General features: G+C 42.1%; 1 protein-coding gene across 5 annotated transcripts in view; it reads right to left on the bottom strand.

The window, feature by feature from the left end:
- shf (Src homology 2 domain containing F) overlaps positions 1 to 16,764 on the bottom strand; it is a gene marked incomplete at both ends in the record, with an annotated part of 94,519 nt that extends 77,755 nt beyond the window's left edge. For 4 of the 5 annotated variants that reach the window (XM_080538976.1, XM_080538973.1, XM_080538975.1 and 1 more), the window contains one exon: positions 16,324 to 16,764. In XM_080538976.1, the coding sequence (XP_080395102.1) occupies positions 16,324 to 16,764 (441 nt within the window). The remainder of the gene's footprint in view (positions 1 to 16,323) is intronic. The other variant, XM_080538974.1, reaches the window with a different exon arrangement.
- Positions 16,765 to 17,404: the final 640 nt, after the last annotated feature.

The raw sequence follows: 17,404 nt of genomic DNA on the forward strand, positions 1-17,404 counted from the left end.
GTCTCTACAGGCCCCAGCGACTCAGTGAGCCCAGATAACAGGGTAGGTCCGCTGGCCAGGGCCGTAACCTTAAAGAGCGCCGTTCTACCTCCTGGAGAGTAAATACAAAAGCAGCACAGCACAGCCAACCTCTGATCTGCCTCCACAACACCACCGGATAATTCCTATGTTCCTGACACCCGAGGTCAGAAAGAAACCCAGGGCCTCTTCTTGGAAGAGCCAAAAATGCCCAACTATGTGGGTAAAGCACAGTAGTGCGTACTCAGTGATGAGAGCAGCCGTCCTTCTGTTACCAGAGAGAGAGAGGGAGAGGGAGAAAGAGGGGTGGTTAAAAATAAAATATCCATGCTTCATGCTGCTCTGTTTGTACCCTGGATGGCTGCATGGCATGGAATGAAACCTCAGGGATCAACGTTTCATTTTAATCAGTGTGTGACGACGTGCCTCCCCGCAGGGCTCCCCTTACAGGCCTGATGACTACACACTGTCATTAAACAAAACAGTGCCATGTGTCGCCGTGCAATGTTCCTGGTTGACAGCTACCCACAACTGCTAGCTTAGCATAAAAGCTAACTGTGACATGTTGGCTTGCTTCAACCGGGGTCATCCCTATGTTCCCCGGGTCCTATGTTCCCCGGGTCCTATGTTCCCCTGTTTCTTAGCAAAAAAAAAAGAAAGGGTTCTATGTTCCCCTCTTCCGAAAACTTCCGAAAAAGGGTTCTATGTTCCCCGCTTCCGAAAAAGGGTTCTATGTTCCCCGCTTCCGTATATTCCCCGCCAGCCGTTGTGTCAAGCGACCCCAGGTGTCGTTATGTAGTACTGCATGAGTTTTTTTTTTTTTTTTTTTTTTTTTTTTTTTAAACAACATACACAAATACATAATTATACTGTTAGTTTTTTTTTTATTGTTTTTTTTTTAAACAACATACACAAATACATAATCATACTGTGGATTACTATGTGTACAACATTATTATATGAACAAAATGATTATATGTACAAAACCTTTTGTAGGTAGGACACTATTGGACCTCGGCCCAAATCTAGTACTGAACCTGACCCCCCATGCTAAACCATTTGGAAGTACAGTATACTAGGACTCCAATTCAGACACACTGGGGGGCTGTCACAAATCTACTAACTCTAATCAGCCTGGGGCCTCATTCATAACGGGTGCTTAGATCAAATGTTGATCTTACCCGTGTCGTACGTAGAAAACCACGTCAACGTAGTGATTTATAAAATGTCAACGTGAGTCAATTTGATCGTGGAAACGATCGTAGCTCGACGTCGAGTATTCAACTTGCTTACGTACATTACCTACTGGTTATGCGGAGTTATTACAGGCATGTGAGCTGCACTGGAAAAACGTTGCCTATTGTAATTCATGCAAGTGGCTCGTAATAAAATTAACGATGTTGTTATCAGCCGAGAAAATGAGTTTAATTCAAGATTGAAAGGGAACTAATGTTTATGATTGTATTTCAGTCTTTCTTTATATCCCTACGGAGCTGTCTATCTCTCTTCAACATGCCTATGCCTTGCCCGGCCACGCGCTAAATGATACTGGATTTCGAGTTGAGTCGGGATGAGGGGGAATGGCATCCCCCCTGAAATAAAAACAGTCCAAATCATCCCCCTTCTAAAACTGCCATCCCCCCTTTCCATCCCTTATGTCATTTTTATCAATGAACGTGGTATTACTGCCCTCTCCCCTTCCAGACGCACGCCTATATAATATAGTATTAACGCCCTGTGATAGCGGCTCAAATAGCGGCTGAATGAAGCTATAATATAATATAATACAGACAGTATATAATATTGTCAGTATTGTCTGTCTGTATTATATTATATTATAGCACTTGGCTTCATTCAGCCGCTATAATTGAGCCTCTATCACAGGGCGTTAATACAAACCTCATTCACCTGCGTTCAATTCCAAGTATGTTTGGTATTTATAGAAGGAAGCACGTACGCAACTTTAAACCATCTCAGCCCGTTTTATAAATAATGCTCACGTCCGTTTAGAAAAATGTGCTTACGTGAAAGTCAAAGATGACGTTCAAGTATTTCTTTATGAATGAGGCCCCTGGTCTCACACGGCAGACGTCAGAATTCGACGTTGATGGACAAACAATAATCTGCTCTATTCATACATTAATCTGCTCTATTCAGACATTAATCTGCTCTATTCAGACATTAATCTGCTCTATTTGTGGTGTTATGTTAGTTAGAACATAAGGATAATAAATATATGGTGTGACGCTTATGCTGTAGACCAATGGGAATGAGTTGGGGATAGAGGGGAGAGCATGCACAGTGGGAAAGCGGGCAGAGTGGAATGAATGGTGGAACTGGATGGTTAATAAAGTACGTGATATATAGTTAACAGTTGTCTCACGCGTTTACATTACGAAACACGACACTATTCAGACATTAATCTGCTCTATTCAGACATTAATCTGCTCTATTCAGACATTAATCTGCTCTATTCATACATTAATCTGCTCTATTCAGACATTAATCTGCTCTATTCACACATTAATCTGCTCTATTCACACATTAATCTGCTCTATATATTCATACATTAATCTGCTCTATTCAGACATTAATCTGCTCTATTCAGACATTAATCTGCTCTATTCATACATTAATCTGCTCTATTCAGACATTAATCTGCTCTATTCACACATTAATGTCTTCACAAATGACCCAACTCTGATAGTCTTTATATCAAATCTGAGAATGAAATTCAGTATGCTAATTATAAAAGGGGTATGCTATTGATAATATGAATGAATGAATCAATGAATGGTCTTTATTGTCATTGATATAGTACTGGTTTACATAAATAAAGGCTATGTACACTATCCACTATACTATACTGTACAAATAAAACACTGTGCTGTACTCTATGCTATGCTATACCTATTCTAACATTTCCTATTCTCGGCAACCTTATGTACCCTAGGGTTGTCATATTGCACATAGTGTTATTGCACATTCATTTAAAGTGTCGCAGTTTGCAGGCTTGAAATGTACATATCATTGTAGCATGATATGCTAAATGTAGCATATCATTTAGATTGTTTTTAATGTATTGTTTTAGATAATTCATTATTTTAAAATATTATTTTCTTTAGATAAACAACTAAAATAAAAAATCTAAATTAGATGCTATTGATACTGCATAGACACACATTGATATAATATACTTGTATGTGTCAGGGGACAATGTTGCACTCTGATATTTAGTGTGTCTCTGTTGCGCCCTTCTTCTCCGAGTCACCAGAGGGCGTAACACCCCCTATCAATTGTTTTAAGGTCAATTGTAATTGAGCTTGAGTTACAAGACTTCCTCAAATACCGGTATGTTCGGAACACATGCGTAGTGACAATGGCTCAAATAATTACTGGAGACCGAGGGGGGAAAATATTAGTTCTGGATAACTTTAGGTACCAGAAACACCGCACAAATTTACAGAATATTCGGTGGCGGTGTTGGAGAGAAGACTGCCGGACAGTTCTGGTTACAAACATCTTTGATGTAGAGGGGGTCAATCCCAACATAGAAGTTCGCGAGGTCCGCGAACATGTGCATGCCCCCGATACACAAATGGTGAACAATGCGCAATTTCGCCAAGTGATTACTGGAGAGGTGGTGAGAGAACCCACAGTACCAATCAAGCGCATTTACGATGCTGAGTGCGTAGGTCTACAGCGGGGCCGTCCCATCCAGCGTGGAGGTCGAGGGCAACCTCCTCAAAGATTCTCCTCAGTTAGGTCTGTTATGGCCAGAGCCAGAGCTGCAGTAATCCCTCCCGTCCCAGCTACCGTTGATGATGTAAGGATCGACGGTCAATGGGCTGAGACATGGAGCAGAGACCATTTCCTCCTGCACCAAGACAGTGAGTGGGGCATAGCAGTGTTTTCCACAGAGGACAACCTGAGACAGCTGCGACACTGCAGGACATTATACATGGATGCTACATTCAAGTCGTGCCCACGCCCATACAACCAAGTATTCACTATACTCGGGGACATTCATGGCTTCGTTGTCCCCCTTGTACATGTCCTCATGGAGCAACGTACAATTGGACACTACCGACAAGTGTTCCAGTGTGTCAAAACGTCACTCAGGAGAATCACCCACCACCTTTGGCGTCCGCGTAAAGTCATCTGTGACTTTGAGCAAGCGCTGAAAACTGCTCTTGAAACGGAGTTGCCACAAGCCAGAATCGGAGGATGCTACTTCCATTTCAACCAAGCCTTGTGGAAGAGGGTACAGGCACTTGGATTGGCTGGTCCATTCCGTCATGACCATCCACTGGCAGCAGTCATCCGCAAGGTTTGTTGTGTTCTGTCATTGCATTTAGAAATGCTCTTACTGTAACGCCAAATCAAATTCCTATATGTGTATGCTTAATGTGTATGCATAAATGGCAATAAACGTTATCTCATCTCTCATCTCATCTCATCTCATCTCATCTCAAGGTGATGGCCTTAGGACACCTGCCTCTGCCTCTGGTCCAGATCAATTTTGATCTTCTCCTCCACCACAGAAACACCAGGCGTGCCCTGATGAACCACCCTGAGTTACAAGACTTCCTTGCGTATGTTCGTAACACATATGTCCATCCTGGAGCGGCCTTCCCACCAGCGATGTGGAATGTGTTCGAGAGAAACATGGAGCAAAGGACCAATAATCATGTTGAATGTAAGTGTAACAATGACAGATCTGAACAAAAAAAATATAATTTCATCTAATAACTAAATCTGAAGTATTAAGTTAATTATTTTATATTGTTAATATAATATTGTCTGCTAATTATGGGTTAATTCATTCTTATCCTATCACCTCTGGGCCTGTGCGTATATCGAGGTTTAACTATGAGCCGAAACAAAAATTAACGAAACATCAAACACAGCAGAGGACAGGAGGGCTCTTTAAACAGGTGGACGAGTTGCCACGTACAGGCGCGCTAATGATGATGGACATAACATCAGTCCAATCATGGGCGGGCACCGTGATTGAGAAAGGATTAAGAAAGGATTTAAAATTGTGAAAGGAGGAGACACAGAGGGGAAAATGTTCAATGTCAAAATGTTCATGCCAAACTAATAACATTTAGGGCCTGATTTACTAAGATCCCAAATAACGAATACTAATTGAAGTTCACACACAGGGGAAGTTGAGATATACTTCAAATAAGGCCCGCTATCTTCTACATTGGAAAGATCAACAATCCTCACTGCACACCGTTAGTAGATCAGCCTGCAGATGTAGAACCAGTTTGCACATTAATAGGCCATTAATAGGCTAATAAGTTATAATTCTGTATTTTTGTTCTAGCTTATCATCGTACTCTGAACGATGCTGTCCAAGTGCGCCATCCTTCACTTTGGAAATTCCTTCGGCACCTGAAGGATCAGCAAACGCTTGCAGAGGGTAAACTGGGGATGGCAGACAGAGGCCACGCTCCCCCAACAAGGAGACGGAAGTGGAGGGAGTTGGAGGCCCGTCTACTGAGGCTGAAAGGACAGTACATGCAGGGCCACAGAGATCTGGCTTCGTACTGGAGGGCTGTCAGCCGTAGCGTCCGTATGGGCTAGATTTCCACATTTATTTTGATAGCACTTTGGCCTATGTTGTTGTTATTATTATTGTTATTGGCCTAATTGTGTTATTGTTATTATTATTATTATTGTTATTATTAGTTAGAATAAGCTGTACGCCATTGTTTACGCCATCATGTATGCCATTGTTTACATGTTATTTAGCTCTTTCATTTGTTTTTGCCAAGTTATTGCTGTACCATAGTTTTGTTATTGAAAGATGTCTGTACCTTTCCAGTTTATATGGACCTGTTTACTTAGTAAGCCATATAGTTATTATTACAATATATGTGATGCCAGAGTTAGGACTGATAATTGCACTAGAGCTCATGTGTCAGGATTACCAGGTTTCAGCAGTGAAACAGTAGGCCTCTCCTTATTAGTGCCTGACTACTAAAACACTAGAGTGAAAGAATGTCTTCATGTTTGATGATGTTTCAAACATGTTGCATCATGTTTGTGCAAACAATGTTTGCACAAACATTGTTTTTTTTTTGTTGTTGTTGGTTGCAATAAAAGCCTATATTTTGGATTGATATCTCTACTGTATTTATTTGATTCCGTTTGACCAAAATATAGAAAAAATATTTCTTTAATCCATGCATACAATTGCAAATGTTGGGCCGCTACCCGCACGTTTAGCTGTGTTGCTCATTCCACAAATGCATGATCCTTACAAGTCATACCTCGTTGTAAAAGTGACTAATCAGCGGGTCATTCCACTAAAGGTGGATCAGTATAGCGGCGCTCAGGGAACTCGAGATTGGAAATCAAGCCTTGAAGATGGCTTACAAATCTTCGATATGGGCGCGTGCACGCAGACATAAAAAGCCCTGAAGTGTCGATCTGTCGAAATGAAGATACTCCACTCTGCAGGGGTACTACATTTGCGCAGCATTCCGAATTATTGATTTTTATGAAGACGGAAAAATAAGATGTAAAATAGTGCAATACCGCCGCAATTAACAAGGCGAGGGAAATGGTTTGGCAAGAAATTGCTGACCGATTAAATGCGTAGGTCATACTAGCCCCAGTTATTGTTATATGTTCATATTTTAATAAATGAATATTACTACTGTGGTGATATCCGCAGCAGGCTACAAATCGTCATATCGCCACAATGGCCTAGTGGTATTGACTGCTGCCATAGGATTTAATCGTCATTTTATATCAGTGGTTCGAATCCCTCTTCAGGCGCACTTTTTACTGCATTTCGTTGTCTGAATCTAATCTAAAATCTCATCTAAAAAAGTATTGTAGGCTATAAAATTATGGTGCAGGCTAATTTACAAGAACTGACACGATTACAATGGTGTTTGAAACCTTTGCATGAAATCTTCGGTTAAATGTAAAAAAAAAAAAAAATGAATGACTTAGTCAAGTCTCGAACTCGCAACCTTTGGAACTCCAGTCCGCAGCTTTAACCACTACGCTAGCATGACAGCAATGCAAGTTGTTTCTTTTTACACTCTTTTCTTTATTGATATATCGATTTATCTATCACACTTTCAAAATATCAAGTTATCTATCACACAATCAAACTATCTATCGATCGATCACACTTTCAAAATATCAAATTATCTATCTATCACACAGTCAAACTATCTAATCTATCTATCTCGTGTGAAGTGGGAACTAATATTTCCTAGGGAGGAACTATCGTTCGGGATGTAGTTTCCGCCTGTGAGCCTTTTTTGACGCGCGTCTCACTATAGCCTGTGTTTTCGATTTCGAAGACGTCACTCACTGTGCTACGAAAACTGGCTAGTTACTTAGGGATTATATTATGGGATATGTGACACTGTAACCTAGAGACACACTGCGCTGTTACGTGACGTCCTGCCAATGGGATGTACAGTATTGTCCCATAGGTTGGCATTTTGATGCTTGGTCTTGGAAACAAACACCATGTTTGCACAAACATAGTTTTTTTGTTGTTGTTGTTGGTTGCAATAAAAGCCTATATTTTGGATTGATATCTCTACTGTATTTATTTGATTTCGTTTGACAAAAATATAGAAAAAATATTTAATAATGTGTATATATATATATATCACTGGTGTTCTTTTAGGAATATAAGATTTTCAATTCCATCTCGAAAATGATCTATCTAGGGAGTTATATAAAATGCTGAGACAATACTATGACATTCATTGTGTTCTTCATTATTTCCAAGTCATCTTAAGACCCCCCCCCAAAAAAAAAAAAAAAAAAAAAAAAAAAAAAAAACTCTCATGCAGTACCACATAACGACACATGAGGTCGCTTGACACAACGGCGGGCGGGGAACATAGGACCCTTTTTCGGAAGCGGGGAACATAGAACCCTTTTTCGGAAGCGGGGAACATAGAACCCTTTTTCGGAAGTGCGGAACAGGGGAACATAGGACCCGGGGAACATAGGACCCGGGGAACATAGGCATGCTCCCCTTCAACCTGTGCAGCTGGAGAGCTAGAGAAAATACACAGTGTTTAGCCGCTAAACTAGAAGGCTAGGCTACACCTCTTTAAACTGAGGAAGAGAGAGAGAAAAAAGTAAACAATTGGCCACAGTTTCCATCCACTCTAGACTATAATTTTCAGGCACATGTGGGGGTTATTCATAAAACTTGTGCCAACAAGTTCAATTGAACATTTTAACGTACATATTGTTCTTGCTACAGTCAGTCTGTGTTCTGTGATTAGGCATATGAATAAATCCAAAACAACTTTAAAGAAAAACCTGAAAATGACTTTTGAAATGTGGTTCAAGGTAGACTCTGGGATATGTCATCAATGAGAAAAGAGTGGGGCAACGCTTCTGGAGATAATCAAAATAGATCCAAATAGAGATGATCAAGAAAGGAGAGGAGACAATCAAATTTGGCACATATTGCAACAGTGCACATATGCCACCGTCTAACGAATGCCTATACCGTTGACATGTATACTCCAAATATCTTGGGTAAAAGCTGCTGTGACTTAGTATGACATCATACCCCAGAGTCTACCTTTAACAAATAGCCACATATATTACACAGTCCACACCAGGGGAGGCTGATGGAGGTAGAAATCGGAGGACTGCTCATTGTAATGAATGGAATAAGGAATGGTATCAAACACACGTGAGCTCATCCTCAGATTTCTAGCTCCCTGGTCCACACCCATCAATACAGTACCCATGAGCCAAGTTACATCCTTGGTAAGAGAGAGGCACATTTCAAAGCAGAATTTTGTCCTCATGTTTATGTCATTCCACCCTGTCATCCTGTTTGTCATCTCCCCTAGGATGACATCATCATCCTGAGTTAGAGGTGGGGCGTAAATAAAGTAAGCTGGTTTGGCATCGGATCAACAAAGCGCTGGGTTCCTTCCTCCCAATGTGGTCTTCCAGGATTCCTGCCTGGGTCAGAGGAATGTACAGGGCAGAATCTCACTGATTCCCTGTGCAGCTGCTATGGGCAGTAAGTAAATGGTAAATGGTAAACCCACCATTTTGGTATTTTAACACTAGAACAGCCATGCCTATTTTACCTACTATTAGAGCCACCTTGGGGATCAAATGACCATAGTCTTTAGAATTGGAAGCTGCTATTTACACACAAAGACCACTAGTTGGCACATCTTGTAAAAAATACTGAGAAAAACTGCAAAATAGCTTTATACTAGCTTATCCTGATGGGATTTTGAAAATGTAAGGATACTGGGTGGTAGAACGCATATATCTAGGAAAAGTCATGAAAGGAGGGTCCTGAAATTTGATCGAATGCAAAGATTATTATTTTGTTACGGTCAAATGACCCCACCCATGTCTGTTCTAGCAAGGGGTTTATGAAATTCTGTATTTGCCTAGTAGACTTAAGGCCAATGCACACAGCGTGCGATTTCTGTTGCGCGTCAACATTCCATTTTGAAGTTTGAATGGAAGTCTATGAGAACATCGCATCTCAACACACACGGCCCCGATTTTAATCGCACGACGAAAATTCGATTCCATTCATTTTGAATAGGACAAAGCACACGGCGTGCGAGTTTTGTCGCACTGTCAAATTTTGCAAATGTTAGCTTCAAAATGAATGGAATCGAATTTTCGCCGTGCGATTAAAATCGGGGCCGTGTGTGTTGAGATGCGATGTTCTCATAGACTTCCATTCAAACTTCAAAATGGAATGTTGACGCGCAACAGAAATCGCACGCTGTGTGCATTGGCCTTTAGAAATTCTTGGTACATAAAGTGCCAAGTATTGTTGGTAGAAAAAAGGATGGTTGGGATACCTCAAATAGTTATTTGTATGAAAGACATTCTTGGACACCTCAGTGAACATTGAGCAAATGATTGACATCAAGCAGCGAACACTCATATCTACTTCAGTTTAAGGGATATCTTGGGCCAAGGCAATCATAGACCAGACTCGAGCTATAATCATTGAGCAGTGTTTCCATAGCAACCAACGACCACTGGTTGTGGGAGACCAATTATCATAATTGTGAGGGAAAAAAGTATACATTTTCTCATGAATCATACCTTGGGTACACACTACTACAATAAATGTTGCTTTAATCATCAATAACATTTTAAATTCAAAAGGTGCGTGTTTTTGTTCCAGATGTTGTTTTCAGAAACTATAACATACAGCAACTAAAAGTGCCCTGGAAATATACACTCTGTGGGCTGAAACTACTGGCATTATGGCATACTGACAATTGCTTACATTTAATGCCCTGACCCGTATAACCACATTATTTTACCAACCTTTGCCAGACCTCAAGAGAGATGAGTGCATGTGTCCGTATGTAGTATAAAGGACTTTCATATACTCTGTGTATAATAAACATCAATAAAATAGCAGTTTATAGTTGTTTATTAATACAGAGGCTTTGACAAACTCTATGTACTCTCTGCTCTGTTCACATTTTTATCTCATTCTATGTTTGCATACTTCTGATACCGAGAGTATACATTCAAACGACCACAGGTGTTTCATTTGAAAATGACTCTTACATTGGGCAATAAGGAAGCAAAAACACTTTTCTGAGGCAATATTTGACATACTCTCTGTACATGGCGATCCAACTCAACTAACCTCTATTTGTTTGAGGTGGGAATAGAAGGGCACTTCCTGCTAAGCCAGCTATCAACCCTGTCAGCCTTCATCTGATACAGTACTCAAACAGGTACGGGACTGCTCTCAAAGAGATGCCCACGCAACACATCACATGATGGATTCCATGGTGCACAGGGAAGTCAGGGACCAGCTAGGTAATGTTTACATCTGAAAAATTCTCCTATCAATACCAGAGCTCAGAGCACAGTGTAGAAGTACAAAGAGCTAGCAGGATGCGCTAATCTCATTCCCCCTGAAGACTGGAATGCCAGGGCAAAAGGCATTCAAGAAAAAGGTCTTTGAGATTGTGTTGGTGGGGAATGAGGCTGAGTAAAGACCATTCACTGGAGCGGCAGAGGCAGCTAATCTGCAGACCAGTCAAACTGCCCTGATTTACCCCCACACTGGGGGACTGCAGATCAGACCTGTAGTTGGAAGGAAACGGCAGTAACTCTGTCAAGCAACACAAGCAATACGGCTACAGCATATTGCAGCTAAGGAATCCAATTCATGGGGTGGCATAGCACACTAAAGCGTCAGCCATGTAAACGCAGGGGCTCTGGTTCGATTCTGCATGTCATCCCTCCTCTCTCTCACCCATCCTTCCTGTCAATATCTACTGTCTCTATCCCAATAAAGCAGATATGCCCTAAAAAAACTGAATCAAATTCAATCAGACTGTAAAACACCATAAATCCCCCAAAAAACGAACAGATTGAACATGGGCCAAAGACAAAGGGAAGCCTTTTCAGGCTGTTGATGTCTAATTCTATAGAAATTAAAGAACATCAAACCAAACCCCCAAGCGCTGTTGAAGAGCACTCCAAACCTAATTACACACAACTGTCCCTTCAAGGACTCTTGCGAAGCAACACCTGATTGGCTCCCAGCGTCTCCTCTGATTCCATTATCCGAAGTCTGAACAAGGTTGCCGTGGTGAGGAGGCAGCTGATGCTCACTTATAGCATTCATCTCAATCAGAGGAGGGGGGGGGGGGGGGGGCAACACACTGTCAAATGGACATGTAAAAGAGACAGGGGTTGTGTATGGAGAGAGAGAGAGAGAGAGAGAGAGAGAGAGAGAGAGAGAGAGAGAGAGAGAGAGAGAGAGAGAGAGAGAGAGAGAGAGAGAGAGGGAGGGAGGGAGGGAGGGAGGGAGATTTGGGTGGGAACATGTCGGATGGGAACATGTCCCCTTAGATGAATCACTACACTCAAGACCCTTTTTGGTTGTCATCACCTTGGGAAGTATAGGGAAGAAACAATGGCTTACACAGCTAACGACATAATCACTTTATGCTTTATACGCCACTCCTGGCTTTAGTATTCTGGTGGTGGTGATACGCAAAGCAAGGAGCTATTAAAAGGTAAATGAGGAAATAACCATGAAAGAAATGTCAAATCGAATGTCTCGGCAGGCTGTATGGCGGCAGCAGTCTGTTTATGATCAAAATGCTTGCTTCTATAGATAGATATGTACTGTACGGAAAACTGGCTTAAGGGCTTAGAGTCCTCCTTGGCCACGGCAGCAGCCGGGCTAGAACACCACCGCACAGGGCCACTGCATCAAGGGCAGAGCAACCCTTAAAGGACTGCTTCACTCAACTAATGTTTTTAGTATTATGTATCATGTCGTCAGCCCACCATATGTATGACGCCAATCATGTCATTGATTTGTGCATAGAAGCCTCAGAGATATCCTAATGACAAGGCTGTGTTCAGATTATACAGAAAACTAAACCTTTTTCCTTTCCTTTGCCTTCATAGCCATTTTCTAGCGAGGTCAAGGAAAAGCTACAAGGACAAGAAGGTTTCTAGATAATCCTAACACAGCCGTTGATCCGCTTTGTGTCAACGCACCCTCATTTCCATGAAGTAAATAGCATTGATGGTAGACTGATGGGAAACACACCCGAAAATGTTTTCAGAGTAAAGTACTCCTTTCAAGTCTATCAATTCAAAGGGGCCACATCTGTATACCGCAGATGGCAACACAATGTCACCACGGGACTGCGGTAGTATGGAGTTTATGCACTATTGCCTTTTGTTGACACATTATCAAGTCTGGCCTGTCATCACTTTCATGTGTCCTTGAGAAGTTTGTGCTGAGCAGGTGGATGAGGAGTGGGAGAGACAAGGTCTTTAATTAGTTTGACGGTAGGCTGGATAGTACCGTAATTGATCATCTCCCTCTACCCACTCTACCTTGAAGGTCCCATCATTAGAAACTCAACACACTAAACACATTAAAACCCCAGACAACAATCAAGCCAGTGCTCTCACCTGGGCTCTCCTACGTGCTCATCATAACATAGAGCTTCTGTCAGCATGGACCTAAACGGCCCCTAGCCCAGCTGCTTAGGGTCTCACGTAATCACCATACATTAAAATCATAATGCATGAGCTGAGGATCTCCTTGTGGGTGTTTCTTCCTCCACACATCAACCATGTGAATAGAATGAAAGCACTTTGAACAGATGAGATTTGGCTAAACACTAGACGCTGCTATTGGCAGCCCAGGAATTAGGTAGGCAGTTATATAATTAGCATCCACTGATCAAGTAATTAAAACATCAATGGAGGCTTGCGCTGTAACAAGACGATACTGGTGTGGTCCTCTCCCTCTCTTGCTCTCCCTTCAGTCAGCATTCTGCACTAAGCTTGAGCCAGCACAATTGACCAGATAATGAAGTTTCTGTTAAGCTACAATATCCATGCCCAGCCCTCATTTGCTCTGTGTGTGTGTGTGTGTGTGTGTGTGTGTGTGTGTGTGTGTGTGTGTGTGTGTGTGTGTGTGTGTGTGTGTGTGTGTGTAGGTGTATGCATACTTCAAATTACTCACGTTTTTATGCTTAACTCATGTTATGACATTCTCACATACCATCCCTCCTTCCCTCAACTTCACCAGATGACTGTCTCTGCAATGTCTTTACAGATTACTTACTACAACAAATATACTAATTTCTTGGTGGAAAACCACCTTGTGATATAGGACTGGTCGTTTCCAAAGGCAGATTTATGAAACAACATGACGTACCCCAGGCCCTGTCAACACTCTTAACACCTCTAGAGAGACATGCCCCATGTTAAACAGAAACCAGTCTCAAAGCACCTTCTCACAGGGTGTGCAGAGAAGTGCTTCTCTACGCTCACCCAGATGAAACATTAAACTTTCATGTAACCTGTTAAAATCAAGTATGTATGTGGTGAGAGTGTGCGTATGTGTGTGTGTGTGCCATTTTGTCAGATTAGTTCTAGGAGGCAACAAGTATTAAAGAAATCCTCAACATGACAACCTCCAAACCTGGGAAAAATTAGGCCATCAGTCTCAGAAAAAACCTCCACAACAAACACACATCTCTTAGGTTAGAGTGTATTTAATGTTCTCTGAGCCTGCTGTTTATATTGTGTGTGGTGGTTATTGTAGAAGAGGAGCACATGCATCAACTGGATCATTAACAACAGGTGTTTATTTCAAATGTTTGTTTTGTAACAAACGATTGCACTAGTTTGGATGCCTATATAACATCAACATCAGTTGTGCATCTCAGCAGACCTTGAGTCTAGACAATAGCCACTTTTGGAACATTACCTCAGCCTGTCGGATGTGGGAGCAGTTTTAAGGTTGACGTCTGGTGTTGCTTGGTGACCAAACTCTCTCAAGGGTGCCTTTTCTTTATTGCATTACAGCCCCCTCCCCTTCCCCCCCCCCCATCTGGGCAACAAGTTATCTGTTGTACTAAACAAAAACCTATACCTTCACAAAAGATCCAGTCAAGAAAAAACAGACTTTTCTGAGAATAAAACAGAGGCGTCAGTATTTTCCTGCTTGAGAATGCCATGCCTAATTGACTACTGAGATCAAAATAAGCCCCAATTAACAGGAGACAGCGGTAATCCGTTTAATTAGCTTAACAGCAGCAGTTGCACAGAGAAAATGGCGAGTGCTTAGTTTTCCATTATCTTAACCTTAATGGGTAGCGCAAGAGGAGGGCAAGCAGTAGACAACATGTAAATGCCTTAAAATAAAATACAAATAATTTCTAAATACATTCTCTACATTCTCTACAATTGATGTATTAGGCTCCTCCATGCCCATGCCTTTTCAGATAGCCTCTGCATAAGTTCAATTAATATTTCCCAAAAATCATTTTAATTGTGTCATGTGTAAATGTATGACATTAGGCCTAACATGTGTTCTCCTGTGGAATGGCACTCTCAAGACAGGACGAGTACACTCGACAGGCCACACCTTACAACAGGAGGCGTGGAGGGTAAACCAGGGAAAGAGGAAGTAACCATAACACTCAGGGACTCAGGTATTCCATAAATTAACTGATAACACTCCACATCACAGTAGTTTGTGTATGTGAATATGGGTTTGGCTGGGGTTCACGTCTTGCTACACTACTATAATCTTGTCTGACGTAGTAACTTGTTGAGTAAACACATACCTGGCGCTGGTGATTAGCTAGTGTGTCAGCAGAGGGAGTATATGGGAGTTATGCAGCAAGGGTGTGGGCAGCATTGGGCAATACTGCTGCCCTCATTCTCATAGTCAGACTCATGCTTCTCCTGGGTCCTCCCCTGCAAGAGCTAGTATGCAAGGATAGGCACGTACATTCCTGAGCAGAATCACACTCTTCATACGTCCTTAACCTTACTGACATTGAACGTCTCAAGTTTCTTCAAATGAACAAACACACAGTGGCTGAGAATTCCTAAAGAGTCCTGCTTGGCAGTACACTTTAAAGCAAGGCACATGGTGTAGATGAGAATTTTTGCCATCTGTCTCCACATTCCCTCTCTGCTGATGGCAACTAAATAACCCCCTCAGGGAGTAAAGATAGGACCTAGTTACAGAGGAGATGTTTCATAGTGAGCAGCACAGAGTGAGGTTATACTTGAATGAGAGGTAACATCAGGAGCACACACACACGCGCACAGGATCCAACAAAGTCAGAGAAACATGTTTGTTGGTGCCTCAGTTTCATTTCGAGTTTCATTTCATGTGAGAGGAATTTAATTTGAATTGAAATGCTAATGTGAATATTACAACATTGTCCTTCTGGTTATTGTGGACCTACAATGCCACATGGCGAAAATGTGGCCTAAAACATTAAACACATTTTGGAACTTAAATTAGGCCGATTGCTTGATTGCCGATTGCTACATTAACTGTCTTTCAAGATCATAACTTATTTTCCATGATGGCTTGTCCCTAAATAGATATGTTCAATGTAGCTATGTGTGTACAGTTTCTTAAAGAGAGAGAGAGATGTGTGACTGTCTGTCTGCAAGTGTGTCTACGCGGACCTTTCACCGTTGCAGAACACCTGAAATAACTAGTTCTGCCGGTTTTAACGATTAATTCCGTGTTTGAATAAGCGCCGCATGTAACAGTCAATTCATTTAGTTGGAATCAAGCTAAATATGTCTAATGTGGAAATGGAACTGCCTATCACACCTATGCGTAATGCCTCACATGTTAGTCTCTTGGCATGAGTTATTAGGTAAGCACCTTCTTTATCTTACAGGTCGCCTATAATTAACTTCAGAGAATAGAAAAGTAGGTTATTGACTAGTTGCGCATGCTGTGTGGTGTACAGGCCTACTTAGACTTACCTTTTCTTGTTTATTCTCATTTTCTGAAGGGGGTGAAGTGGGAGATTTAACGCTCCCTAGAGCAACAGCTTGGGCTGCTAGAATGACGCTGCCCGGAGCAGAGTTATTTTTTTCGATTGTTTCCACCTTTATGAGCCGGTGCTTTGGTGACACATACTTTATGTCCGGCGACCCCACAGCACTCAGGCAAGTTCCAAACGAAATATTTCCGCCTCCCTCGTACGGATCTTCGAAGTCCAGTTCCTTTTGTAGTTTGTAAGCAGCAAGAATGTCCGGCTGAGCGGGGCTGGGATAGTGAGATGTGGCCCCGGAGCTTGGTTGTTGGTAGCCAGGCGTACCGGGCACAGCGGCGTGACAATGTCTGTAGTCCGGCTTCGGGGGCGCCGGAGGTGGTGCTTTGGTCGTTTTGAATCCTAGGTGTTCCTTGAACCATCTGGCCATGCTGCCAGTGCATTGCTCAAAATCAATATAGATATTTAGTTCCACCTTTCTTGCCAATATCCTACCCTCTATGTGAGCTTTGAGATCCTCGGCTCACCTCGTACAGGGTTCTGAGTGTCTCCCCAGTTCCCTCTGCCTCCAAGAACCCTGCGCCGACCAAGAGAGCGCAGACAGGCACTTTCTGATCTCCCGCAACTCTGACACTGCCGCTCTGACAGCCGACTGCTCTCTGCGCCGAGTGCCTGCTACGCAACATGGGAGAGCGCTTTTGCAAGTGAAGAGTGCGCTCCCCTTTCCTATTACCTGAGAACATTCACTGCCACCTACCGGACTTATGTTTAAAAAAAAAAAAAAAAAAAAAAAAATCGTTTCATGCTCTCATAGCAGCCTAAAATAATGTAGCCTTCTATCGCATAGATATTAAGTGGGGTATTATACAGGCAGACACCGTTATTGTTGAAGGCTACCAGCACAGAGGGTGACAGAAGCCTTGACTAGCTGCCTGTGCATGGGTGTTCTCTAGCTTAAATTAACGGTTGAATATGTGGATGAAAGCAACTGCCCTGAATTTTAGTAGGTATACCCCACAATGGACAATAAAATAAGTTGGTCAGTAAAGAATACAACCAGGAGGGGCTGA

Source organism: Nansenia antarctica (genome assembly GCF_963989245.1).
Source record: "Nansenia antarctica genome assembly, chromosome: 9".
Lineage (NCBI taxonomy): Eukaryota > Metazoa > Chordata > Actinopteri > Argentiniformes > Microstomatidae > Nansenia > Nansenia antarctica.